Source organism: Bubalus kerabau, chromosome X, assembly GCF_029407905.1.
Source record: "Bubalus kerabau isolate K-KA32 ecotype Philippines breed swamp buffalo chromosome X, PCC_UOA_SB_1v2, whole genome shotgun sequence".
In the NCBI taxonomy this organism is placed as follows: domain Eukaryota; kingdom Metazoa; phylum Chordata; class Mammalia; order Artiodactyla; family Bovidae; genus Bubalus; species Bubalus kerabau.
Window position 1 is genome coordinate 57,046,750 of NC_073647.1, and position 27,936 is coordinate 57,074,685.

The 27,936-nt window shown below is 41.2% G+C and overlaps 1 protein-coding gene and 1 long non-coding RNA gene across 15 annotated transcripts in view; one reads left to right on the plus strand and one right to left on the minus strand.

Moving 5' to 3' along the window:
- Window positions 1-961: 961 nt before the first annotated feature.
- Window positions 962-6,511, minus strand: LOC129639081 (uncharacterized). Of its 3 annotated transcripts, none has more exons than XR_008708150.1 (4): window positions 6,307-6,511; window positions 5,313-5,385; window positions 4,963-5,121; window positions 962-1,129 (listed from the first exon to the last, which is right to left on the minus strand). It is a non-coding gene; the product is annotated as an uncharacterized LOC129639081 (long non-coding RNA). The 3 variants fall into 3 exon arrangements; XR_008708151.1 differs by lacking the exon at window positions 962-1,129 and adding an exon at window positions 2,869-4,696; XR_008708149.1 differs by lacking the exon at window positions 962-1,129 and having other exon boundaries at window positions 4,931-5,121.
- A 76-nt stretch (window positions 6,512-6,587) lies between these two features.
- DIAPH2 (diaphanous related formin 2) overlaps window positions 6,588-27,936 on the plus strand; it is a 981,259-nt gene continuing 959,910 nt past the window's right edge. For 3 of the 12 annotated variants that reach the window (XM_055563959.1, XM_055563961.1, XM_055563956.1), the window contains exon 1: window positions 6,603-7,008. In XM_055563959.1, coding sequence (XP_055419934.1) covers window positions 6,874-7,008 — 135 coding nt within the window. In that variant the 5' untranslated portion in view covers window positions 6,603-6,873. Of the gene's footprint in view, window positions 7,009-27,936 lie in introns of all 12 variants that reach the window. The other 9 variants (XM_055563963.1, XM_055563964.1, XM_055563962.1 and 6 more) reach the window with 7 other exon arrangements.

Genomic DNA, 27,936 nt, shown 5'->3' on the forward strand with positions numbered 1-27,936 from the left:
AATCTCTACCAGTCTCAACATTTTCCCCAAAAGGAGACATTGGCACTATTGTCTCTTGGACTACTTTTTTGTGGGGCTGTGGCTGCACCAAACCCTGTAAATCCTCACAACAGAACACGTTAACTTTGACCTCCAGGTAAGTGACCATTATTGGTCATTACTGCTCCCAAGCCTTTTCTTGTTGTCCACTTTTCTTCTGCTGGGACCAACCCTGCTCCTAGTCAGAGACAATTCAAGAAGCCATTATTTCAGTAGCTTGGGTCATTTAGCATCCTGTGGACCTATTATTTGTGGTCCTACTCTGAGCTCATGGATTACTTGAAGTAACTGGGTGTCTTGTGTGCCATTTGTATTTGCCTGTCTCTGCCTCTTTTCCTGGACTTCATCTGATGTGCCAGTTCCTTTAGGCATGGTACACTGCCTTGTTTAGCACTGTTTTGCCAGACTTCGTAAGGAATTGCTCATTTGTTTCTTAATCCCAATTCCCATGATTGGATTCCTGCTATGTACTGATTGCTTCAGCCTCTGCCTACAGAGTGGATTCTATTCTCTGCCTGCCAGCCAGGACATACATTGTTGGACTTCCAGAGTTTTGCTGTCTGCCTGCTTCTTGCCTACTGTTACACAATCTTCCTGTTTTTCCAGCCTTCCCAGACTCTTTCTGTTGGTGACTATAGGAACCTTGTTAGTTTTCTTGTCCTGCCCTAACGAGTCTCTTTAGTGTCTGGGTATCAGGCTCCTTGGTCTGGCTCTGTGTGCCAACAAGTACCTGCTGAGATATTATCTCCCTGTTTGCTACTGGGTTTTTATTGCCTTGAGCCAGTGTTTTAGTAATTCTTGTTTCCTTTTTCTTTTCATCTGCATCCTGTCTGTAATCTGTGGAGAGGAACAGTGTGTTCCTTTAAATATTTCTTGGATTCGTTCCTTTTTCTTCATTTCCTCTGGGGCCACTTTAGTTCCGATCCTCATGACTTTATCCAGCCAGGACTTTATCTAGTTTCAGCTAGAGTTCAGCACTGGTGCCTCAGAGGGTCGCCTCAGAGGATGAGAGAAGCCAAGTGGTCATGAGGACTGTAATCTCCACTCCTACAGGTCAGCTAGATTCGTATCTGTTGTACACACTGAGTTTCTGTAAAGTTTTTGTTTGGGGACAAAAAATTTGCACTGAGAGAAAAATAAGTTTGAAAATCAGTGTCTAGTTATTCTGCATACCATTGCCAGATTAGCTCCTTAAAATATTCTTTTATTTTGTAACATTTCCGCTAGAGTCTTATCAGTCAATACTATTATGTCTGATATTCAAATCTGTTTACATGCTGGGCAAACACTATGGGGAGAACCATGTTTCCTACTATTATTCAAAATCTGTATTCTCACCATTCTACTCAAGCCCCTTTGGTCCTGTTACATTATTGGCCAGTATTGTTTCCAGGCCATTCTATATGTTGTCTTTTCCTCACTTCCTTTTTTTGCTTTGCCTATTCAAGTCTCATTTTTTTTTCAGGCCTTGGCAGCTCAAGTTCTCCTTGAAAACGTCTTCATCTATTCTAGGTCTGACTCATCTCACCCCTTCACCATGTTATCCTGAATTTCCAGTTAGTACCTCACTGGCTCAGACCGTAAAGAGTCTGTGCAATGCAGGAGACCTGGGTTCAATCCCTGGGTTGGGAAGATCCTCTGGAGAAGGGAATGGCTACTCGCTCGTGTTTTTGCCTGGGAAATCCCACGGACAGAGGAGCCTGGTGGGCTACAGTCCATAAAATAGGGTCACTAAGAATGGGACACAACTGAGTGACTTTCACTTTTTCTTTTTTTTTCTCACCTCAGAATTAGGCAGCCACTTTTCTCTTACAGTTCTACACATTTCACTTGTTTGTTTTCTCAAGCAGATTTTATACCTATCGATGGCAAAGAACGTATATTTTACGGTCTGTTCTATTACAAGGGTTTGTGTATCACAAATAGCACATTAGTGATTGGTCAATAGAATGGTGTCACTAAAATTAGGTGGAAGGCCAGCTGGTTCACATGCAAAGTGTTTTAGCACTTTAAGTTTCAACATGATCAGGAGCCAGCTTTCTCACAATTAAAGAGAAGCCTTCTTGATATATGAAGGCTTTCAGAAATAAAAGAATAATTCTGCCCCAAACTGTCCCTTTTGTGTGACTGGTTTAGTGGTTTCAACAACCTCTAAGTTGCCCACTACATTAACTAGTTGGTGAAGCTGTGAAGACCTTTCATCATGTGTTTCTACAAAGTTGTTTAGTTGCTCAGTCGTGTCTGACTCTTTGCGACGCCATGGACTGTAGCCCACGAGTCTCCTCTGTCCGTGGAATTCTCCAGGCAAGAATACTGGAGTGGGTTGTCATTCCTGACCCAGGGATCAAACCCAGGTCTCCTGCACTGCAGGCAGATTCTGTACCGTCTGAGCCACCAGGGAAGCCCTCTACAAAGCTGTGCATGCATATTCAGTCAGTTCAGTTCTGTCTGACTCCTTGAGACCCTATGGACTGTAGTCCAACAGGCTCCTCTATCCATGGGATTCTCTGGGCAACAATACTGGAGTGGGCTGCCATGCCCTCCTCCAGGGGATCTTCTACAAAGTTGGGTACTCTTCAATTAGATTTTTAATTCTGAAGAAAATGGCATCTATTAAAAGTAAATGCCCTTGAGGATTCACATCAGGGAAAGAGGAAGCATGAAGGATACAAAACACTGATGACTGGGACACTGGGTGTAGATGCCAGTGGAGATTCAACCTCCTGAGTGTTTTTATTAGGATGGCTAGTGTTTTCATTAGTGCTCTGGCTATAAAGTTGCATTGAGTTTAAGTGATCTTCCCTAACCAGGTTTTCCCCAGAAATTCTGTTATGTTTAGTGTGAAATTCTGCACAACAGGAGATTTCTCAGGAAGACACATGTGCTTTGAGAGCAAAACATCTGGTCCTTTTTTATTCATGTGACCTCTAGTTTGGTGTTGCCCATGTAGTATGTGCTTAATAAGTACTTGTTTATTCTCAGGCCACCTTTAATTCATAAATATCTTTTCCATGACCTTGGAGGGAGTGATTTTTTATTGTTGTTCAATCTTTAAGTCATGTCTGACTCTTTGCAACTCCATGGACTGCAGCATGCCCAGCTTCCCTGTCCTTCACTATGTCCCAGAGTGTGCTCAAACTCATGTCTCTTGAGTTGGTGACGCTACCAAACCATCTCATCCTTTGCCGCCCTCTTCTCCTTTTGCCTTCAATTTCTTACTTTTGTCTAATCTATGTCAGCTTTAATTTCTCTGTTAATGGTCCAGATTGTTTAGATGAGAACACATAGCAGAAGGGAGACACAGAAAGCCAGATTGATACTAATAAGGATCATCAGAAACCTCTGGGGGTAATGGATGACTCTAAGATCAGTTTGAAGAAGGATAGAACCTAGCAGCCTTTTATCTTTCATTTCTCCCAGGGCTGGCTTTTAATGTTAACTGGGTGCTAAAATTCATGTGATTAGAAGGAGACACTACAAGGTCATGGGGTCTAACACACACTTTTGAAGTCCCAACGGATGGTAGTAGCCTCCTTATTTCTGCAGCATCAGAGAAAAGACGTATTTTCACCCACCGGCCTATTTGTGTGTCCCAGGAAGGTAAAAATAAAAGAAACGTAGATACAGTGGGAGCAGTCCTAGGACTGAACTTGGTGAAGTGTCTGGTTCATAATCAGTGGACAAAGTATCCTTGCAGGGGACCACTGGCTCCTTATGTGTGCTAGCTTTCTAGACAGACCCTGATGTTTGAAAGAAGAGGGTTTGTTTATTTGTAATGACTGTTTACACGAACTGGAGCAAAATGTTGAAAAGAAACATCCAGAATGAAGACAGGGCTGAGATAATCACAATAAGGTCAAATGTTAAGTCATCTCAGGGACAGATATTTCTCATTTTTTGTGGTGCAGATTATGTACCTTTTACATGCATGTCTTCTTTGGTTTCAAACGTAGCTTCACCTGGCCTGAGAATGGTGCAACCCATCCTGACTCTCAAAATAATGTCGATCCCTTTTCAAGTATTCACACACCAAAAACAGGAGTCACTTGTATTATAATGCCTTCACCGCTTTTACCCTGGAAGACGAAACGGCAACCCACTCCAGTCTTCTTGCCTGGAAAATCCCACAGACAGAGGAGCCTGGCGAGCTACAGTCCATGGGGTCACAAAGAGTTGGACACGACTGAGCAACCAAGAATCACTGTTTTAAAACCAGACCAATGAGATCTATAAGTGGGGACCTTCATGATCTGGAAGCTGCTTATCTGTTCTGCTTCTTCTCTTACCAAGAGCAACCCCCATCCGTTGCCTTCAATTTCTTAACTACAGAGTCTCTGCACATGCTATGGTCATTTCCTTTGCCTGGGATGCTCTTCACTCTTCTTTTTTACCTTGTAAGTGCTCAATACTTTTTTTTGTTTGTTTGTTTAATATCGTTCCCAATAGCCAGAAAGTTCCATAAGAGCAAACCACATCCATATTGTTCACCATCTTGTTCACCACCGTAATGCCTAGTAGGGTATCCAAAACTTAGCAAGCTTTCACCAAATACTTAGTGACTTTAATTTGACCCTTAAGACTCAGTTCAAATACTCTTTGGGAAGGTGTCCGAGAGCCTCTGGCACTCTTGTGTGCTCCATGGTTTCCCTGTTTCCATCTGTTGAAGTACAATCATTAATGATCAGTCTCTCCAAGCAGACTAGGCAGTTCTAAAGGGCAGAAACTGTGAGCTTCATACTCCTAACACACAGCACTCTGGATATCACCTGGTATACTTGAAGGCAGCAGTCTCCAGCCTTTTTGGCACCAGTGGCTGGTTTTGTGCAAGACAATTTATCCACAGACCAGGTTGGAGGCAGTGTATGTTTCAGGATGATTCAAGCACATGACATTTATTATGCACTTTATTTCTATTATTATTACCTCAGCTCCACCTCAGATCATCAGGCATTAGATCCCAGAGGTTGGTACCCCTGCTCTAAGAAGCTCAATGAAGATCTACTGAGCAGATTACGAAGCAACATTTGAGCTCGGAGCACCCTCAGCTGTGGCTCATATCCATGTCTCTCAAACAGGAATTATCTGAAAGTAGTGGATAACCAGGTCACATCTTACTGCAGCATCCATTTCTACATCATTTTTCAGGAGAGGGGCATTTAAATAATTTAAATCATGCATGAGGGAGTGTGTATGTGTGTGCGTGCACGTGTGTGTGTAGTGAGTCAAATTCAGAATACACATCAAATTTTAAGTCAAACAGGAACTTCTACTACCTTAGGGCTCCTTGCCCACCCTGTCTGGGAGCATGTATCCCCTCTTCTCTGCTGTCCTTGGGTAGTTTACCACCTGCATAATTAAAAAGCAAGTTAAGGACAATGGCAAAGCCAGTATTAAGAGTGCTTTCAGATGTCTAACATTGTTTTTATTGTACTTTCCAAGTTAATTGCCTCATCCCATCTACAGCATGGTCAAATTTATCCTAACACACTCTATAAATGTGTTCATAAAAAATTAGCAGAGTTTAGGTTGAAGGGGAGTAGGGCAAAAAGATCAGAGCCTGAAGATATATGAATAACAGGCACATGGGCATGTTTATAGGCACATGGGATCTAAATTTACATTTCTAGCTTCTCTAGGTTGTATGAAGGTGGTTCATTCAAGTTCTGCCAGGTCCCGTGATTGTTCTCAGTGTGAACATTGTTTTTAAAGAGGCATGGGCCTCTTCCTGACAACTCTAGGGTGAAAAATTAAGAATACCCGCGGTGCCCTATGGCTGCTGCTGCTCAGTTACCTAGCATTTGTCTAGAGATTTACATTTTTAACAAAGCTTTGACACACATGCTGTTACTCGCTCCCCACAACTCTAAACCTAAAGTAGTTAGGAACACTGAAAATAGCACTCAATCCAACTGTTAGCTCTCCATAGGTGCTTTGCCTAAAGAGCCTTACACCCCCTCTGGATTAAGCAGTGGGCGTCTGCTGCTTCTCCCACCCCACATCCTGGGAATAAAGGAACGACTGTGTTTCTTTGGTCTCAACGCAATCATGGCAACAGAAAACACCCACTCCTTCCACTTTGACCCGTACAGTCTGTCTAGGCAATTAATCAGCGCTCCCCATGGCGGTGCTCCTGCGGGGTGCCAGCTGTCTTGCCAATCAACCCCTCCCACGGAGTGGAGCACAACCACACCCCCGGCAAGGCCTCGGCTAGCCGGGGAAGGTGCTCTGGCCTACACGAGTGGAAGCGGAGACTCAGGTATAACTCACACGTGAATCCTCCCAGGCCTCAGTGTTTCCGTCTCTAAAATGGGCTACACCTCCTCTCTCTCGGCTAGTTCCCTTCCATTTCACGCTAGGCCCCTAGGAAGGGAAATCAGTGCTTAACCTCAGCTTCAAGTCCTCTCATTTGGCAGCCGTCGCCGCGCCGGGCATGCTCAGTAGCCGGGCCGCCCGGCAGCGGGAGTAGGAAGCAGCTTTCCGAGCCCGGGCGGCGGACTGCGGGCACTTTGATGAATCACGTGTGCGGAGGCTCTCTTAAAGAGATAGGCACCTACTTTCCCTCCACCCTAAACACCGCCCTGAGGGCGGCGGCGACCGTGGTAATTACAGCCGCTCGGGGGCAGGGCTTGCCCCAGCGCAGAGTAGTGGCAACGGCTTGTCGAGTCTGGGGTGCCTGGGAGCCGGGAGTCCCGGGGACGTGAAATCGGCAGACCCACTTTCCCTTCCAGGAAGAGGCGCTGCCGAATCCACGCGGGGCAGCGAGACCGCCCCGAGGGGCTTCCTCAGTGAAGGAGAAGTGGGGTTCCAGGGCACAGGTGACAGGGCCGAAGAAAGATGGAGCAGCCCGGGGCGGCGGCGGCGTCGAGCGTGGGAGGCAGCGGCGAGGAACCCGGTGGGGGCCGAAGCAACAAGCGGAGCGCGGGGAACCGGGCCGCCAACGAAGAGGAAACGAAAAACAAACCTAAATTGGTGAGTGCTCCCGCAGCCCCCGCCGGCCTTAGGGACAGCGAGAGCCCCGGGATCCTCCTGCCGTTGAACACGGGGGGACCCGGGGCCCCCTCCCAAGGGTGACCGCGACCTCGCTGTGCAACTCGGGGAGCCGCTAAAGCAGCGGCCACGCCGAGGCGCGGAGACGGCGTGGGGGCGGAAGAGCACCCCCTTCTCCAGTTAACTCCTTTCTCCCTCTTGGCAGCCGGGAGGCGGTGCGGGAAGGAGAAAGGCCCCACCCCAACTTGGGGAGATCCTGCGTACTGGGTAGGGGCTGTTGCTGGTCTAACTTGGGGGCGCTATCCTTTTTTGCGCGATTTCATTCCCCTCACATCCATATCAATTGCTGGGGTTTTGACTCTTTAACGCTTAGGGTCCGAGCTGGGGAACCTCTCTTTTTTTCAGCCCCAGTACTAGGGAGCCCACTCACAGACTTACAAAAACAACAACAAACAAACCAACCCAAACAACCAACCAACCAAACAAAAATCCCACCACCACCGCAACAAAAAGCACACAACTTAGGCCTCCAGTCTTTTCTACTTGACCAGATATCTAAGGAAGAGGCGCCTACGTGTTTTTCCCCACACCTTGCCTCTCCATGTGCTCGCCCAAAAAACATTTCTTTAAGAGTGGGGGGAGCGTGGGAGTTGGAGGCTGGAGGAGATACCACCAACTGTCGTATGTGTGTGATCGCCATTCGTCCAGGACTTCCACTTAGTAGATTAAGAACGCTCAAAAGCAGTAGACCGACTGCACAAATCTCCCCGTCTTGAGAGTGTCTGAACCAGTGAGAGCAGGCAGTCCATTTCCTGCCACTGACTTCATGTGCAGAGGAATGAAATCTATGGGGCCTGGTATCAGATTGGGAAATACTGGGATTTCTTCAACTCATCAGTTAAAAAGGTTCCTCCTTTTTTTTTTTTTTTTCTTTTTTGCCTTCAGCTTATAGAAGAACGGTATAATAATAGTGAAACTTCAGAACTGCTCAAATTCATACAGTGTATTGGCTAAAGACTTTTTTGTCAGCCCTGGCAAATATTAGGCAGACGTTTATCAATAAACTTTCTAATTCGGATGGCAGAGGGGACATGGTTTTCCAGCTCAAATTCAGCAAATACTCCTCCTGTCCGAAAGTTCTCTGTTTGTTTGGAGCGCAAAAGCCACATGTTGTATATTTAGTTTTCAGTTTTAACCAGCAACTGGGTTATAAGGAAGGAGGCAGTGACCTTAAAACTAAAGAGTTTTCTTAGGCCATCTGGCCATTTAGTATGTATTGATACCTGTTGTGGTTCTCTCTCGCCCCCTGTTTGCCTTTCAGTTATGGACTGTCCAGATTGGAAAATAGTGATCGAAGTGTTATCGTTACAGGAAATTTACAGCCTTCTATTATGTGGAAAGGGACCTAGCAGGGTGTTATAAAACAACCCATCTAAGGTCTCATCAGTTCCACCTTAACTTGAGGAAACTAACAGTTACTTGATGTGTCCTGTTACCACTCTCCTCTCTAGTATTTACAAATGAAGAAACTGAGTCACAAGCTCTTTGTGAATTATCTGCCCTGCCAGAGGTTTAATGGGTGCTCCTATTACAAAACTTAGAAAAGTTTTGTTTCTATCACCAAGTTTAATGTATAAAAATCCTGATGTGATTTTTGAAATTTATCATTTTGCAGTAAAAGAGTGATCATGTTTCTTCTTTCTTTCTTTGGACCCAATACAGAACTGGCTTAAACAGTGATTAAAAGTTTAAGCAAAAATAAAAGTGAACTGATAGTTTCCACAAAGTTTGGTACATCCAGCAAGAGCCTTCCACTTTTGGGATGTACGAGTTCAATAAAAAGCACTTATGTGTCTGTTAGTAATAACACCTTGATTCTATTCTTCCCTTCCCTTTGGTCATTTGTCCTGTTTCATCTTTTATGCTTTGACAAGGTAACTAGATAGTTATGAGATGGTATCTCTTTCAGTCCTAGCTAACACTATTCGGTGTTGAACATAGCTTAATACATTAGAACAAGTATTTGAGTCCAAGAGTTTGTCGATATCAATGGGAACTTTCTTTTGTACTCAAAGTAACTTTTGAGCCGTACATGATTTTACAAGCAGATATGTCAGACTTCATAAACACGTATTTAGGATGACATTTCAGTTCATTTTAAGGCAGGAAAGTTGACCAAATAATAAGACTTGGTAAACTTTTAAAATAAATGCCTTACTCCTTATTTTGAGTTGTCTTATTGAAGTGCTCAACATGTTCTAAGGCCTTTTAGAGAGGAGTTCATCTGGGATTCTTGAAATATTGTTGGTAGAGTTAAAGCATTACCTAAATTTTATTATTTTGAGTATTATGTTATTAATCACTGTAGTAGTCCTTAATTATGTTCGTGTGTGTGTGTGTGTGTGTGTGTAAGGTGTTGTGGGAGGTTGTAAGAGAGCACCGTATAGTAATAGAAATTATTTGTGTAGGTGATTATGGGGGATAAGGATTCTTAAACTGAAATCATACGAAAAAATTGAGTGTATGTAGATACACTTATTTTTCTGGGCCCCCTAGTTTTCATCAGTTCCTTAAAGGCATGTGTTTCCTATCAGTGTCTCCTGTAGAAGAATGAAAACTGTTGGGTTACCAGAGAGTAAAGGAAATTATGAGTTGATTCCACTTGAAGAAACTGGGAAGAGGAGGAGGTCATTGACGAGGGAGAAGGGAAATAACACTGACTACATCAGTGGTTGATATTGAAGATAGTTCATCTGTCAGTAAACAGTTAATTACAAACATCCATATAGTATTAGCTAAAATGAAAGTTTCTACCGCGTAGAAAATTTAACTCCATAGCTATGGTATAGTGGATTCATACAGTATAAGGGTTGTGATTCAGTTGTTTTCATTTAGTTTCTCATTGTTCTGGGAAACTGGAGAAGGAAGGCGCGTTTTCTATAGAGAGGAATGACTTTTATTTATATGCTTTAACCTTTGGATGGGTATTAGTGAGAAGTTTTCAGAGCAACATTTCAGGACTTTTAATGACTTCTGCATGAGATTAGTTAAATCAGTCTAATAAAGCTTGCTTCCATTTTCTTCATATATACAGCCTCATAATGACCCTTTTATTTTGGGTCTTTTTAATGAAGGCAACCTTGTTTTGGACTCATCACAATTTGAATAATGCCTTAGTAGTAGAGCTTTGTATTTTATGTAAACCGTCTGGTTAGGCCCAGATTGTAGCATGTCATCAAACAACATGAATCTTAATTAATTAGTAATTTGATGTCAAACATGGAATGTATTTTGTCAACTCAAGTAGTTCAGAATGCTCTGGAAGTGTCATGAAGGAGACATCCTGAATCACACATATTTCAGGCAGTGATTTAACCATTAAGAGAGACTAGTGTAAGAGGCAGGCTTCCCTGATGGCTCAGCGGGTAAAGAATCTGCCTGGAGATGCAGGAGACCTGGGTTCGATCCATAGGTCAGGAAGATCCCCTGGAGAAGGAAATGTCAACCCATTACAGTATTCTTGCCTGGAAAATCCCATGAACAGAGGAACTGGAGGGCTATAATCCAAAGGGTCACAAAGAGTCAGATGCGACTAAGCACAGTGTTAAAGGTAGAACCAGCACCCCTTACATACATACCGTGGGGTAGAGTGGCGTAGCATTCTTTGACATTTTTGCATTTTGACTTTGTATTTCTGTATTCCTAAAGTCTTTGGTTGTTTAGATAGTATAGTCGTATTAGTAACTTGAAGTAACAGAAGTTAATATTCTGGTTCTTATATAACTTTCTGAGTATTTGGTTATTTGTTTTTCATTGGTTTAAACATGTTTTGATTTTAATTGATAAAGGTGAGCATAGTGGGTTCCTGTATGCCACAAAGACTTACTGAGCACTTACTATGTGCTAGGCATTATTCTGAAGGTTGGTGATACAAAGATGCCATTGTCTAGTGAGGGAGACCAGGAAGTTAACTAACAATTACAGAGCTGTGTGATAAGGAACAATGGGAATATGTAGAGGAGGGTGATAATAGAAACATCATGGAGAGGCGTCTGACTCAAATTGGATGCTTGAGTGTGGGAAGGAAAGACTTACCGTAGTAGGTGGTATTTGCACTGAGGCTTGAAGAATAAGGCATTAATTGATGAAGGGGAGGGAAAGGCATTTAAGGGAACAATGCATACAAAGGTAGAGAGATGTGGTAGCATGCCCAGTAAAGGAGCTGTGGATTGATTTTAGTAGCTGAAACAGAAGTTACATATGGTGGACCTGTCAGAAAAGAGATTGAGTCCAGGTTTTGATGGGTATTTGTATGCCATGTTCCAGTTTCCACTTCTTTCTGAAAGCCATAATAAGTCACTGAAGAGATTTGAGGAGACTGAGCTGATCAGAATTGTGTGTCAGAAAGAAACTTAATATAGTGGAGACTTTCTTGGACAGGGGTGCCAGAATGGAGGCAGGAAGACCAGTTAGAAGGAGCAGAATGGTATAAGAGTTCATTGTTTAGGGTTGGAGACCTGAATTCCAACTGCAGTGCCTCCATTCATCCACTTACTCAGCATACTTCTCTGCATCTCTGTTTCCTCCTGCTGTTCCATCACCTCTCCTTCCTCCTACACACCCTGAACATCTTCACCAGATCGGAAATGTCTGCCATGTTTTTCTTTATAAATCTAACCTGTCCAGGTGGTGTCTCATAACGCTCTCATTCTTCCATTAAACCATCAGCTTTCTGAAAGCCCTTCCTTATTCCGAACTCCTAACTGTCGTGAGTCTGAATGTTATATGCTGATCTTGTATGTCCAATAGATTTTAATATGCTTCTGGGCAAGGGTCCTGCTTTATGCCTATTCTTAAATCTTGCAGACCAGTGCTGGAATGCAGAAGCACTCAACACATTATTATTAGCTGGGAATTCTTTCCCTATAGGCCAGACATTTTGAGAGTATGAATTGTTGAAAAGAGACTTTTTGAAAAAGAAATGTGCTGTTTTTTCCCTCTTAGAATATATACTCCATCAAATGAACCTATTTGTCCATGTTTGTGTCCTTTCTATAATTTTGAAAGTTGAGAAACTTCTAGCTTGATTTCTTATTTGTTTGATTGGGTTCTTGTGATGTCACAGCCTGAATTTCCACGTGGGGAACCAGTATCCAACAACAAAAAAATGATACAAATGAACTTACTTACAAAACAGAAATAGTCACAGATATAGAAAACAAACTTATGGTCATCCAGGGGTTAAGGGAATGGAGGGATAAATTGGGAGATTGGAATTGACATGTTTATTATCAATTGCTCTGTAGTGATCTATATGGGAAAATAATCTGAAAAAGAGTGGATATATGTATATGTATAACTGATTCACTTTGCTGTACAAACTAGCACATTGTAAATCAACTATACTCCCATAAATATTAAAAAAAAAAACTATTCATGACCCAAGTAACATTTTATTGATAATAGTACGAGATATTGGATTATTAGCAAAAGAATACTGAATAGAGGACCAAAGGACCTGGGTTCCAGTATTTATTCTTTTAGTTGCTTGTAATCTCTGATGAACCGTTTAATACCAGAGGGTTTAAGCCCTTGATTAATGTCTGACAGAGATAATGCTTATCTGATTTCCTTCACAAGGTGATTTAGATAAAACACAGTAATGAATGAGAAAGCATATAGGAAATTTTATATTGCTGTGCAAATATACAGCAGTATTGTTAACCCCTTATTACCCAAATCAAATGCATTGTGATTGGATAGTTTAATGGCTTTCTTGCAGTTTGATAGTTCTAACATGATTGTACAAAGTACTATAATAAGGTTATTTTTTGGTTGATTCCTTATTCTCTCTCCAGTTTGCCCATTTGAAAGATTATACGTTCTGTAGTTCTACAAATAATTTGTTTTGTTTAATAAATGTAAGGTGTGAGTTTAATTTTTTTTCACTGTAATTTTTAAAAAAAATAATCAGGCTATCCTTGTCTTTCCATGTATCAGTTTGAGGTATTTAAAACTTCTGTTAAAAAATTTCACTAGATATCTATGACATTCTGTCTTGTCAGGCAGCTTACTGCTGTTGTACAAATAAGAAAACTGAATCACTGATGTGTTAAGGTGTCTGACCTAGAGATAATTTTAAAAGCTCTCATTTCTATTGTCAACGTTAGATACAGCACTGAGTCATTGTGCTTCAGGAACTTTGAAAGTGAAAAATTATGAAATCTCTTTTTTTAATTCTTTTTTGGAACAATTATCATTTTAATCCACCTAGATTTCACTCTGAATGCCAAGATCTCTGGCAGTAGCAACATGTCATTGAAGTAAAATCATATACTTTTCCAACCTGATCTCAACACTGTAAATAACAGGATGCTCTGAAAATAGTGCACACATAATCTATGCTAATTTACATGAAATAGCACATTTGACTAAGTATCACTGGGTGTCAGTAGCACCATAGGGATGATTATTGAAGACCCAACTTTCTCTTGGTCCTATATTTCAGTCTGCCACGCAGAAGAGACCAGTTCCTTCCATCAAAATTTTGGCTGTTTCATACTTTTGTCTCATGACTGAAGAAATTAACATGATGGCCAGGTGATTTGAAATACAGTTATATACTGTGATCCAGGTAGACATCTTATAAAAGACACTCAAATGGAAGACAGCTCAAAAAATGATGCATGTAAAGGAAAGTTGAGATGCAGTTTCACATAACTATTTATTATCAATGTAAGTAATAGAAATAGAAATAAATCAATTTGTCCTAATGTAAAACTTACCTGATGAGGCTGAATCGGTTTCAGTCTAAATTATATACTTGGGCTGTGGCTTGAACTGAATCCTAATCCTTGCTTGCTTTCTGTGAAGTGGCCTGGGAAAAAGGGTATGGGTGCCTTTCTCACGAAAGAATGTAGAAAGCAAAATCTTACTAATCACCATTTACACAGGCTTTGGTTTAAGGAAGGTCTTTCTGTATTGCTTTAGCAAGAGTCAGCTACATTGCTTACTAGATACAGAACTGCAAGTTGGCCTCCAGTCTCTCTGTCAGGGCTCTGTTGTGGTGCCAGGTGCAAGTGAGAAGTTCCTCAGGTGGCTATTCAGGCGGGCCTAGTTAGGAATCCAAGACTTCATTAGGAATGAGTGATTTCTCAAAGGCTATTGATTCAATCACCTAGCAATTCTGGTGCTCATCCAGGGGAGAAAAGATGTTGAGTACGATCCTTAAAAAATCTATTTGTTCTTCTGTGATAAATATCCACATGCTTTGTTAAATATCTGCTCAAAATTATGAGGAATTTTTATCTATCTTTAATTTGCTGGTCTTTCCCCAGCAAAAAGTAAAAGAACTAAAATAGAGTTTTCACTTTATTTGTAATATGGGCTAGTTAATAAGGCTTTATTAAGAAAATGTATGAGAAATCTCAACCTACTAAGAATTAGAGAGGATAGTATAATGAACCACCATGGGGTATTATATCCATTAACTACATATAGTAGTTTTGATTTTCAACATTTGCTTCATCCATCCTTTATTTTTTTCCTTGCTGAAGTACTTTAATGCAAATCCCAGATATTGTGTCATTTTACTCCTATGTGGTTAAGTGTGCATCTCTAATAATGACTGACTAAAAAAAAAAAGTAACCACTATGCCCCGTCACATCTTTCAAAATTAACATATTCATTGATATCATCTCAGTATCTTCTGACACTCAACTCATAATCCAATATCCCCAGTTGCCTCAAAAAATAATTGATGCTTTTGAACTGTGGTGTTGGAGAAGACTCTTGAGAGTCCCTTGAACTGCAAGGAGATCCAGCCAGTCCATTCTGAAGGAGATCAGTCCTGGGTGTTCTTTGGAAGGACTGATGCTAAAGCCGAAACTCCAATATTTTGGCCACCTCATGCGAAGAGTTGACTCATTGGAAAAGACTCTGATGCTGGGAGGGATTGGGGGCAGGAGGACAAGGGGACGACAGAGGATGAGATGGCTTGATGGCATCACCGACTTGATGCACATGAGTTTGGGTGAACTTCCGGAGTTGGTGATGGACAGGGAGGTCTGGCGTGCTGCAATTCATGGGGTCGCAAAGAGTCGGCCACGACTGAGCGACTGAACTGAACTTAATGTGTGCCTAATTAATGTACATCTCATTGAGCTCTTTATACAAATGCAGCTTTAAATTAATGGCAAAATGTCTTTCAAAGTTGCTCCACGTAAACTATCATATCTATCATATGTATCAGCTCCAGTTAAGTTCACTTCTGTCTTCAATTCTGTAGAGATACCTGGAAAGGTGGACTATACATACAGATGTGGAGAGGCGCCTTAGAACAGCTATTATGTGCTGAGAAAAGAGACTGAATTAAGACTTTTGGCTCCATTCACCAATTGGGTAATCACATGTTCTTCATTTTGCAGTTTGTGGAGTGGGGTTATGTGCAAGAATTCCCTCCCAGGGGAATATCGTAGATAGTTGGGCAAAGGATCGGCTTCTTGTTTTGTCAATCAGGGGTTCATAGAACTCTCTGATAGGTGCCCTATATGACTAAGTTCGTGTTACTAGCTCTAGTTTCAATTTCCATACAAAGACCGATTTGGTACTTTGTGTCTGTCTTTGTTTTTTAGCCTTTTAAAAACACTCTAGGTTGCTGCCTGTGGATAATTGGGTGAGCAAAGCTTTGCAAAGAACTCTGAACTATTAAGTTTCCTTATTTAGACATTTGTAGGGTTAAAATTGAAAGCCAGGCTACACTAATGAGGAGCTGGGGATGGGTGGAGTGGGTAAGTATGAGAAATAAGCTTGGGCAGAAGGCCTAGACTCCACACAGATTTACTAACGAAATTGTGTAACCACTACGTTCCAGACAGCAATTTCGTGCTGTTATTGTGCTGGGCAGTGATAGGCATATAATTTCTCAAGCTTTGCAGACTCAAGTAGGTTTAGACTGCTAACCAATCTCCAGCCTGCACCTTCTAGGCTGACCCAATCAGCTGGGTTGATTTTCCTCAAAATAGATGATGATTGATAATTGTTTGGGCTGGACAGGTGGCGGGTTTTCTTCTTTTATTTTGCTTGAGGAAAAGACAACTCTGGAGGTGGTGTGTTGTGTGCTTTGAAATCCATCACTGATAAAATCTCAAAGCCTTAATAGCATATTATGTTGGCTGAAGGTGCTTAGGAAGATTCTCTGTGGAGAAAGCAAGGCCCTGGTATAGACTGCACACTGACATTTTGAACTTACATGTATAATCAAGACGGGGGGTGCTGTGTATGGTTGAGCCCTGCTCACGGGTGTGAGACCACAGAGGTCAAATCACTTACCAAATCATTTGCCAAGTCATAGGACTGTGACTTCCGGGGACTACTATTTCTAGTTCACATAGAGGTGCCATGCGGGTTAGCTACTGCAGTTAAGACCAGGTGGATTTTATTCTCACACCAAATAGCAAATTCAGCAAGGCACAGAACTTAGTTTAATGTCTCATGTAGAATAGGTATTTTTCCATTTGTCATTGATTCTGAAATAGACAATATAAGGTGTCCATGTATGTGCAATGTTTTTCGAAACCTGCTTATATATGATTGCAGCCCTCAAATGTAGAGGATTGTATCCTTGGAAATCTTGGCTACAGGTTCAGTATGTTGATTACTTTCTCTGACCTAAGGCTCCTCCTCCCTTTCTGCCCTCCTCCCAGTCATTTTCTTGACATTCTTGTGCCTCAAGAGTGCTTCATGTGGTTACAGATCATATGAGTAAGACTGCATTTTTTTTGAAGTTTATGTCATAAGTCCAATTCATTTTCACTTACATTGCCCATGATACAAGGCAGTAACTTAGAGAAAGTTAAAATGGGTTAAAATAAATATGGCAGAAGCATTTCCTCTAATAATATGCTCTGCGGTCTAATACCTCCCATTACAAAATCAATGTGTTCCAGAAGAGTCAGGGTGTACATAAAACATTTGTGAGTAGAAATAATCTTTTCTTGGGCTGACCTCACAGCTTGTTTTTCATTGGCAGTGCTTTAGCTTACATTTCCCCTCCCCTTTGGTTGAGTAGCTAATGGTCTTTAAACAAGCTATTAAAGGGAAGAATAATTTTACAATGCAGAAAAATAAAAATGGCCTGGATTTTATCCATGCTGGTGGTTTGGCTTTTCATATATTTGTTTTACTGAAGCAGGGCTAACTCATGTTTCCTAATGTCTAAATTATCAAGCTTGCTCCGTATATCTTGTGCTTCCTTCATCAAACCATTTTCAGATGGTCTTGTGAATTTCTGAGAGATCCAAATCCTCCATTTTTATATAAGCTGAGTAGGTCTGAGACCAAATGCTAAACTTTAAGTGGCCACATCTCTGTGTAAAATGGAACTGAGGCATTTACTTTATATACTTTAAATTAGGAATTGTGTAGGGCCCTGGACCCAATTTTCCATGCTCTTTCTACCAGCTCTGTTGTAGCTAATTGTGGATCAAAATGTTCTATTACAAACCCGTGCTTTCAACCCCCTCCCTTTAAGTAATCTGTTACCGCTTGCTTGTTTCCAACCCTGAAGGTCATCACTATCGTTTTTACTGGTTTCTGTGAATATTATTAATGGTGTACGCTACTACTTGGCCACAGAGGTAATGTGCAGAAGGGTTGCCATTGAATATGAAATCAATTACTGAGTGTGATAGGTTTATTTAAAAGCATTTCCTATCTATACCTGTCAACAATCATGTTGCAGTAAACTAGTAGAAGCCGCATTTTGTCCTTAGTATCACCCCTTCATGTTTTCAAGGTACATCTTATTTTATAGAATCTTAGAGCCCAGGACTGAGCCAGAGGCCAAGAAGAGTAAGGCAGAAGAAAAAAAGAATGAAAAAGAGGCAGCAGGAGAGGGGGCAGTCCTGTCTGAGGGACCCCAGATCAGAAAACCTTACCCAGTGGCAAAGCAGCTACACTCAAGGCCTGCTCCTGGAATGTGGATTGGCTTTGAGCCTGGATTAAGAAGAAAGGTTTAGATGTGAGTGGAATTAAGGGGAGCAGAGGCTGATCTTGGGGTTTAATCACCATTTTCCATTTTAGTCCCTAGCACTATAGTTTTCTTGTGGGAGAGGTACAAGGTTTTCACCAAGTCATATCACTTGTATTTCTCAAATGCCATTCCAACAGGTCCACTGCCATTGTCTTATTTAATGTCCTCGTCTCTTCCCTGGCATGTCAGAAAAACTTCATTACTGGACTTGCTCCATTTTATCTCTTGCATATCCAACATTTATATAACTACTGCTTGAAAAGATCTTAGCTGGCTATCCACTGCCTATATGGGAAAAAAAAGTCTTTTCAGTATTACATATAACACTTTCTTGCTTCCTTGTCACTTAATGTAGTTTTGTTGTTGTTCAGACGCCCAGTTGTGTTCGACTCTTCATGACTCTTGGACTGCAGCACGCCAGGCCTCCCTGTCCCTGTAGTTTATAACTGTTTAAATATTGTGCTGCTAGACTTAAACTTCTTCTGCAGAGACTGTGTCTCACCTAGTTCTAGTACTTAGTATATAGATTCTTTTGGAGAAGGAAATGGCAAACCACTCCAGTAATCTTGCCTGGAGAACCCCAAGGAGCCTGGCATGCTATAGTCCATAGGTTTGCAAAGAATAAGACACAACTCAGTGACTGAGCAACAAGAGTATTTTATATGCTATACAGAATTGAAATAAGCTGTTAATAAGATATCTAACTGGTGCTGTTAAGTTGTATTTTTTTTAGGAGTTAGTTTCTGGCAATTTAAAGAAGTTGTATAGAGAGTAAGCTAACTACTTCTTAAAATGTAACGCTGGGCAAGCCATTTATCTAGTTTCCCTTTTGGTGTCAGCTTATTCTGTCAAATAAGGAAGTTGAAATAAACAGTCTCCAAGGTTCCATTCAGCTCTGACATTCTGGGAGTCAAAAGTTATTGAGAGCTGTAATGAATCTGACCTAACATAAATACATGACATCTGGGTTCTAGTTAGAAGAAAAGTTGACAGTCATGAAAGATGACTGTTTAAGGCTGAATGCTAACGGGCAAAAATATAGGTTAGTTTTACTGTCCTGTTTCTGAAGTCTGAGTTAGTCTAGTTTAGTGAAGGTAACGTCAACATTGGTTTAACCATGCATTGTGTGCAGAACCCTGCTGGCTCTGCTCTGGGTTGTCATACTCCTTGGGTGTTAGCCTTAGTTCACTGACCGAGTGTAGTACTCGAGCCTTTCCAGAGTGGATTTGCAATAACCAACAAGATCATATGTGCCAGTTGCTACCCTAAGTGCCTTGCATGTATTTGTCAAGTTCATTGCAGAGTTTGGAGTTTTATCCTGTTACTGCTTCCTAGATGATTATGGAAGACTCAAGACTCCTGGATCAGTGGCAAAAGATGGTTTCTTATTCATTACAAAAGCAGTAGTTAGAATGTCAACATGACATGGCTGGTTCACTGTGGTCCTAAGTCACACAAGGTAGCCCAGGATGGATGCCTACCCAGGCAGTCAGTGGCACTACAGGAGGGGAACACTGAGCTTGGCTGACTTCTCACTTTTATGGTGAGCAGAAGCAAGCCTGCTCTTTGTCTGGGGAGCAGTGATACTATTACCTCATCATCACAGTCACTTGCCACAAACACAGCCTTAGGATATGGCTTTGCTGAAGTGTTGTCCAGCCTTTCAGTCTTGGCAAACCCAGCAACAATGTGCAGGGGTGCTTGGGGATGGATGGCAGAGATCCCTGTCTCCATCAATAGTAACTCATTTGATCCTCACAATGTTATTTTGTAGGTGTGGAGGAAAGGTTCAAAGTCGATCAGTAACTTGCCTGAATTTATGCAATGGTGAATTTGGAATTCAAGACCAGTGTGATTATAAAAATCCATGTTTTTAACCAAGATTTGGCCTATACTACCTAAGACCATAAACTTCAGAGTAGCTCTATAGATCGACTGAGTGGTTCTCTGCACTGGTGATGGTTGGAGCAGCTCTAGATTTGTACTATGTGTATGTGCTTAGCTGCTCAGTCATGTCCGACTCTTTGGGACCCCATGGCCTATAGCCCACCAGGCTCCTCTGTCCATGGAATTCTCCAGGCAAGAATACTAGAGTGGGTTGCCATGCCCTCCTCCAGGGGATCTTCCCAACCCAGGGATCTAACCCAGGTCTCTCTCATTGCAGGCAGATTCTTTACCATCTGAGCCATCAGGGAAGCCCAAGAATACTGGAATGGGTAGCCCCTATCCTTTCTCCAGGGGATCTTCCCAACCCAGGAATTGAACCAGGGTCTCCTGCACTGCAGGTGGATTCTTTACCAGCTGAGCTACCAGGGAAGCCCAGATTTGTACTATGCTTATGTCTAATTTAGAAGGGAGAGTTCAGGGACCATTCATTTTAGTGTCACTGATAATCAAAAGTTAAGATTCTTTGATTCACTCCCGTGAAGTAGTGGGTCAGTAGTGGGTCAGACTTACTAGAAGAGAACCATGAGGATGAAAGTGATAAGGCTGTGGATTTTAAGGATGCATGAAGATAATTCTTAAAAAAAAAAAAAAGCACAAAAAACAGGCTGGTTTCTGTCAAATAATATCATGGTCAACACAAGGCCTGGAGAAGGAAATGGCAACCCACTCCAGTATTCTTGCCTGGAGAATCCCATGTACAGAGGAGCCTGGAGGTCTACAGTCCATGGGGTCATGAGAGTCGGACACGACTTAGTGACTATACCACCACCACCACAACACAAGGCCTCCTGTATTTTTTACTGTTGCATATTGCATATGATTCTTTCACTCTTTTGTCTTTTGTTTGTTAGCCAGGAATAGTGTAGTTTTCGAACCAGTTACTTTGGAAGCCATCCTGCCTGCTTCATCTGGTAGTTTCTATCTCTCCTCCCCTCCCCACTCTCCTTCTGTTTGTTTGTGAAATTTTATGTGAAGTAAAACTGCTTTGGAAAAGCTAATGCTATCTTCTGTTATACAAGTATACAACATGCATTGTTTCTTGTTGAGGGGAGTGCCAAGAACCACCTACCTTCTCCTGCTGCTTCCTTCTCCTTCCTGCTTTGCCTAAAGATTGGCTGCTAAAAAAGTGTGACATATTCAGCCAAGTGCTGTCTTTTTTAATTAGGCTGCTGAAAGTGTTGTGACAAGCTATTATTGCATTGATGTGTTGACGAGTAATAGAGCCCTAAACTATGGGCTTAAGTGCCAAGTGATAGGGAAGTGCATAATGTGATTTGAGGTCTGGTTCCTCAACCTTAACCATCATCCCTCTCCAAAGGAAAAGGGAACCTTTAGACAAAAGGTAATGAGTAAAATAGATCATGAATACACCAGTATATGCCTGGAAATGGGCTACTTCACCCTTCTGATCACTTACCTTAATGAACTGAAATTTCTTGGTTATTACTTTTCATAGAACTATGTACCATCAATATGTACCATAGAACTATGTACCCTTCTTTTCATAGAGCTGTTGTACCAACTAGCAGGTGAAGGCTGTCTTAAGCTGCTGGGACAGCAGTTAACTAAGCAGACTGAGTATTTAAAACTTTTCTGTTTTTCAAATACCTCTCCTATCTGTTCATACAATTTCATGTTTCCTCCAAATATGGTCATGGTTTCTGATGTCCTTCTTTGCTTTTTGACCTCATCTAACCCAAAGAACTTTGTGCTTTGGACAAATATTTAAGGAAGGATGTAGCATTCCTCTGTCCCCCAAAGTAGGTTCATTTTCTTTACAGCAGTGGTTCTCAGTGGGGTGCACTTTTACCTCCCAGAGGACACTTGGTAATTTTTGATTGTCCAATGTGGAGACATTTTTGATTTTCAGATAGGCGAGGATGCTACTGGTATGTAGTGAATAGATGTCAGGGATGCTGCTGAACATTCTGTGATGTGCGAGATAGCCCCCCATGACAAAGAATTCTCCTGTGCAAAATGTCTCTCCATTCTGTCCTTTCCTCTGTATTGAGACAGGGCCAAATCTTCAAGAAAGACGTCTTCAAGGAAGCATCATTTATTTCATTGACTCTCACCAATTTTATTTTCATTTCTTTCCTTTCATTTCTTTCCTTCCAAATTGGATTATCTGCTGGGCTATACTGTTGATAACTTTGTAGTTGTAATTTCTGACCTCTAAGAAAAATGTTCATTTTTATCCTAATGAGTTTAAAAGGCTGTTTTTCCATCTGCTGGTTCCTTGATACCTCAACAGCTTTTGACACTGATCATTTTGAGATCATCATCTATATAGATTTTAGATTCCACAGTCCAGTCTTCTCTGGCAGCGTCTGCCTCTGAATTGGCTGACTGCCAAAAGTAACAACTTTCCTTGCCTCTCACCTCAAAAACAACTCACTCTATCTGCTCTTCTCCACGTCCAGTTGCAGGCAATCATATGCCTCTTCCAGGGCTACCTGAACACAGTTGAGGCCAAGCCTTTCTAGCTTCTCTGACATCTCAGTTCAATATTATGTCACTGTTTGCTGAAATACGTCTCCTAACTGTGGTACAGTACTTCTAAAACCAGTATATAATTGTTGATTCATTTATCTGAGACCCATCTGAAACCTGAAATACTTTATGCCGGTGTTTTTTTTTTTTTTTTTGGCAGTGGTTTTAATATTCTTCCTCTTCTCAGGGAAAATAAAAATTACCTTGACACCCGTCCCCCTTTAACGCATGTGCATGCACATGCATGTGTGCGCGCACACACACACACACACACACACACATACACACACATGGTATTTATCAAGCTTACTTATTCATGATGAAGTTTACTCTTGCCTCTCATCACCAGACTGTATTTCAATAATATTAGTCACTGACTGGCCTTTATGGTTTCTGTTCAGTTGGCGTCAAGGTTAACTTCCCTATTTGACCAGTAAAAGTCAGTAACTACTTCTCACCCAACTCGTAGGGACCAAGCTTATGTTCATATTTAGGGTTACTGTTAAGTTACCTAATTTTAATCATCTTATCTTCCTTTTTCTGTTTTGCCCCTTTATTTAAGTGAGGCCACTAGCTATGTTAGTCCATATGCCTGAAATGACCTCTTATCTTTTGTTCTTTTCACAGTGACTAGTACACACTTTCCTTCCATTTTTTTATACATTCCTTACAATCTTAACTGCCTGATTGAAAGTGATATGGTTAACTCCTGCCGCTTTAACTTGCAGTTCCCCATAGAGAACCAGTTCATTCTGCAGCACATGTGGCTATGTTCACGGTTGTGCTCATTATAAATGGATGTTATGGTCTGTGATCATTCCACATATCAAATCCTCCTTATGTACGAGATAACATCAAGGGGATAAAAACAACTAGGTGTTACTCTTGAGCTTGTGGCCTAGTGAGAAAAAGAGGGGCAGATGAGTCTAAAGTAGTAAGTCCTATAATAAACAAGTGTGAGCAGAATGCTCTTGGGGAATGTCACATACTGAACCTGCCAGGGAGGCAAAAGACTTTGCAAAGGCCATATTAGAATCTGAGTGTTGAAGACTGAAGAAAAGTTTGTTAAGTTTAAAAGAGAAGACATTCTTAACTGAGGGAACACCACATACACATGTTCAGAGTTATGGAAAAGCAGGTAGTTATTTTTATAGGTTGTTGATTTGGAATGTTAAGATCTTGGAGGGAAGGAAGGCTGTGACTGAACTTGCTCTGTAACCCAGTATGAATATGATCATATGAAGCACTTTTCACCAACTCAGATGTGAGGAGGAGAATGGGAAATAACATTCTCTGAGCATCTACAAATGCTCCAGGCAGTGTTGTGGGAGCTGTACGTTACCATCTGACTTAATTTTTATCCTAAATATTTGTGGGATGTAGAGTTGTTTCCCACATTTACAAAGCAGGGAAATGAGTCTCAGAGAGGTGAAATTATTCTGATTCCAAAATATACCCTCTTTTATAATAGCCTGCTGGTTTCTCAGAAATAACAGTCTTATTTAAAATTTTGAAATGAACTATAATGTTTTACTACTTTATGAAAAATCAAATTCATATTTTGCATTTTTATCTTTCCTCGTATCCCAAACCTTCAGTCAGTTCAGTTCAGTCACTCAGTCATGTCTGACTCATTGTGATCCCATGGACTGTAGCACGCCAGGCCTCCCTGTCCATCACCAACTCCCTGAGTTTACTCAAACTCATGTCCATTGAGTCGGTGATGCCATCCAACCATCTCATCCTCTGTGGTCCCCTTCTCCTCCCGCCTTCAATCTTTCCCAGCATCACAGTCTTTTCAAATGCATCAGTTCTTCACATCAGGTGGCCAAAGTATTGGCGTTTCAGCTTCAACATCAGTGAAGTGATTTAAGTGAAGTCACTCAACTGTGTCCAACTCTCTGCAACCCCATGGACTGTAGCCTACCAGGCTCCTCTGTCCATGGGATTTTCCAGGCAAGAGTACTGGAGTGGATTGCCATTTCCTTCTCCAGGGGATCTTCCCGACCCAGGGATCGAACCCGGGTCTCCCGCATTGTAGACAGATGCTTTACCGTCTGAGCCACCAGGGAATATTCAGGACTGATCTCCTTTAGGATGGACTGGTTGGATCTCCTTGCAGTCCAAGGGACTCTCGAGAGTCTTCTCCAACACCACTGTTCAAAAGCATCAATTTTTCGGTGCTCAGCTTTCTTTATAGTCCCAACTCTCACATCTATACATGACTACTGGAAAAACCATAGCTTTGACTAGATCGACCTTTGTAGGCAAAGTAATGTCTCTGGTTTTTAGTATGCTGTCTAGGTTGGTCATAACTTTTCTTCCAAGGAGTAAGCATCTTTTAATTTCATGGCTTCAGTCACCATCTGCAGTGATTTTGGAGCCCAAGAAAATAAAGTCTGCCACTGTTTCCACTGTTTCCCAATCTATTTGCCATGAAGTGACAGGACCAGATGCCATGATCTTAGTTTTCTGAATGTTGAACTTTAAGCCAACTTTTTCACTCTCCTGTTTTACTTTCATCAAGAGGCCCTTTAGTTCTTCATTTTCTGTCATAAGAGTGGTATCATCTGCATATCTGAGGTTATTGATATTTCTCCCAGCAATCTTGATTCCAGCTTGTGCTTCCTCCAGCCTAGCGTTTCTCATGATGTACTCTGCATATAAGTTAAATAAGCAGGGTGACAGTATACAGCCTTGACGTACTCCTTCTCCTATTTGGAACCAGTCTGTTGTTCTATGTCTAGTTCTAAGTGTTACTTAAAAGTCCCAAACCTTAGAAGTCTAATAAATGTATCTGAACACATTTCCTCATTATTAGGCTGAGTTAGCTGAGAAAGAATAGAGCTTGAGGAGTTGGCTGGGAGTTGTCTGTAAACATCTAATTTGGAGCTGAATATGGTTAGTTTTACTACTGAGGATTTGGGCAGGCTACTCAGTTGGAATAGTTCTAGCTCTGAAATTCTTCCTGTTCAAGACTTAATATAATTTAATAAGTGTTTTGGTGAAACCCACCCCAGGACTGTGATAAACATTATTAGGATATGAAAATCAATAGTCCCAGTCCACTAGGAACCCAGCCTTGGAGAGTCTGGTGTGTACACACCAGAGGTGGGAGGGCGAACATGGTAAATGCTACTGCACAGATGAAAAGCTCTGTGAATGGAGGGCTGGCTTCATGGAAAGATGGGCAATAGAAGAGACTTAAAGTACAGAAAGTCCTGCCTAAATAGTGATAGAGAGTGGAGAGAGGGTATTCCCTGTAGTGAGAACAGTTACACACCACTGCAAGGGAGCTAGGGAGTTGGCGCAAGTTCAAGGCCTTAACAGTTAGGCCAGGGAGACCCAGTTGTACAAGTGAGAGTGGTGGGAAGGGAGAGAGCTGCTCCATCACAGTGAGTGCCTGATGCTTCTCTAAACAGTTTGGACTCCTTTCTGTAAGCCTGGAAGAGTATCCAAACAGAGGAGTGAGGTGACAGGCCTTCCTTCCCATCAGACCTTCCTTTAGACTTGTTATAACTGGAAATATCACAAAGTTTAAAATGTTTTGTTAGTAGTCCGTGGTAATTGGCCTGTTGTAGTGTAAATAGAGAGGCATCTATTAATTCTGATACCTTTTGGCATACTTTGACAGCTTTGAACTTGTGAAACTAAACATGTCCCCTAAATAGGGTACTTTGAAAACTTACTGTTTGGCAGCAACTTAATTGGCCCTCACTCCCAACTGCTTCTGTAGATCAGTGCCTCTAAGTCTAAAGTTTTTTGTTTCTTGTTTTTGTTTGTTGGTGGTGGTTTTTTTTTTTTTTTTTTTTTTTGCTCATAGTTAACTGCTCTAAAGGTCAGGTAGCTCAGATACAAGGCTGCTACTGTCAGAGTTATGTGTCATGTTCTAGGCTGAATTGCAGTTCCTGGAATAATCCCAGAGAAGCCGCAATATTTGTGATACACAAAACTAGGTAAAAGTACCCTCATTCTAGTATTATCATGATTTGTTGGTTTATTTCCATTTTCACATGTGAATCTCCTATGACAATGTAAGAAGAGATGCATTTCTTCCCGCTATGGCAAAGTCATCTTAGGGCTGTGATTTGAACTCAAGTCCCCTGCTTAAACAAGTAAGCTTGATATTAAGAGATACTGTCAACTTAGTTATATTACTACAATTTTTAAAGCTTTTATTACTATAGAGACCCAAATGAATTAGAGATAAGAGCCAGAGGGATGAAAATTTGTCTATATGCAAAGAATTTCACATACCCACGCTATCAAAGTATGTGTTAATCTAGTTCTGGTTCTTGGCACAAAGCCGGTTTTGTAACATGTGACTGAAATAGTATCTATTATCATTATTTTATTAATAGGTTGATTTGAACATATATGTTATACATTTGAACATAAATATATATTATTATAATTATTAATAATACATTATATATGCATATATATGTGTGTGTATGTATATATATTTATATAAGATTTTAAGATTTAGCTGCTCCAGTAAAAGTCTACTCTCTTTCTGTTGTATACATAATTGTTATTCAGTGTTTTCATTTAGTTGAGGGCAAAGATACTTAGGCCAAAATAGAATGTTTTGTGGTTATTTCTCTTTCTTGAGTGTAGAGGTATTACCTATCATGTGTTTTACTGAAAGTGAATGATTATTTTTTTGTGCAATAGTTTGTAGCTACAAAAACAGGACATTATTTTGCAAGGTATAGGCTGGGAAGTTTTTCATGTTCCTTGTTGGATTACAAAATTATTCTAAAAAGACATCAGTCTATAGGACATGAATCATCTTTGGTAGACAACTTTCTCATGAGAGATTTGTGATTCTTATGAAATCCCTTTTGAGCCCTTGAAGTATGAAGGGTATTACTACCAAAGCTGAGGACAGGAATTCTCTGAGTTATAAATACATGGCCATATGAAAGGCCCTTGAGCATGGGCTCCCCTGATATGTCACATCCAAAAATATTGCCTGGCTTTTTGCCTCCCCTTCCCACTGATGTTGCCTTGGGACTTGGTGACCCAATCCCGAGTAGGAGTAAGTCTCTGTTTTGTTTCTTTATCAGTGATCTCCATAAATGTGGTGGTGCTGGAAACAATTTACTTCTCAAGTCTCTCTCCCACTCTCCCTACCATGTGACTTTATTGCCCAAGTGTTGGGGCTGAAATTTTTCCTCTGTTACTCATTCCTCCTTGCCCTGTGCCTAATAGTGGGGGACACAGTTTAAGGTCCCTTAGATGTTACTCCCTTATTCAGTAAATGTTGTAGTGTAGTTCAGTTTCCTAATATTCCATTTAGTTCTGAAGGGTATTGAGTTGTGAAATATAGGTGCTTGTTATCAAGGATTATAAGGAGAATATGACTTGTTTGCGTGTGTGCTCACTCAGTCATGTCTGACTCTTTGTGATTCTATGGACTATAGCCCGCCAG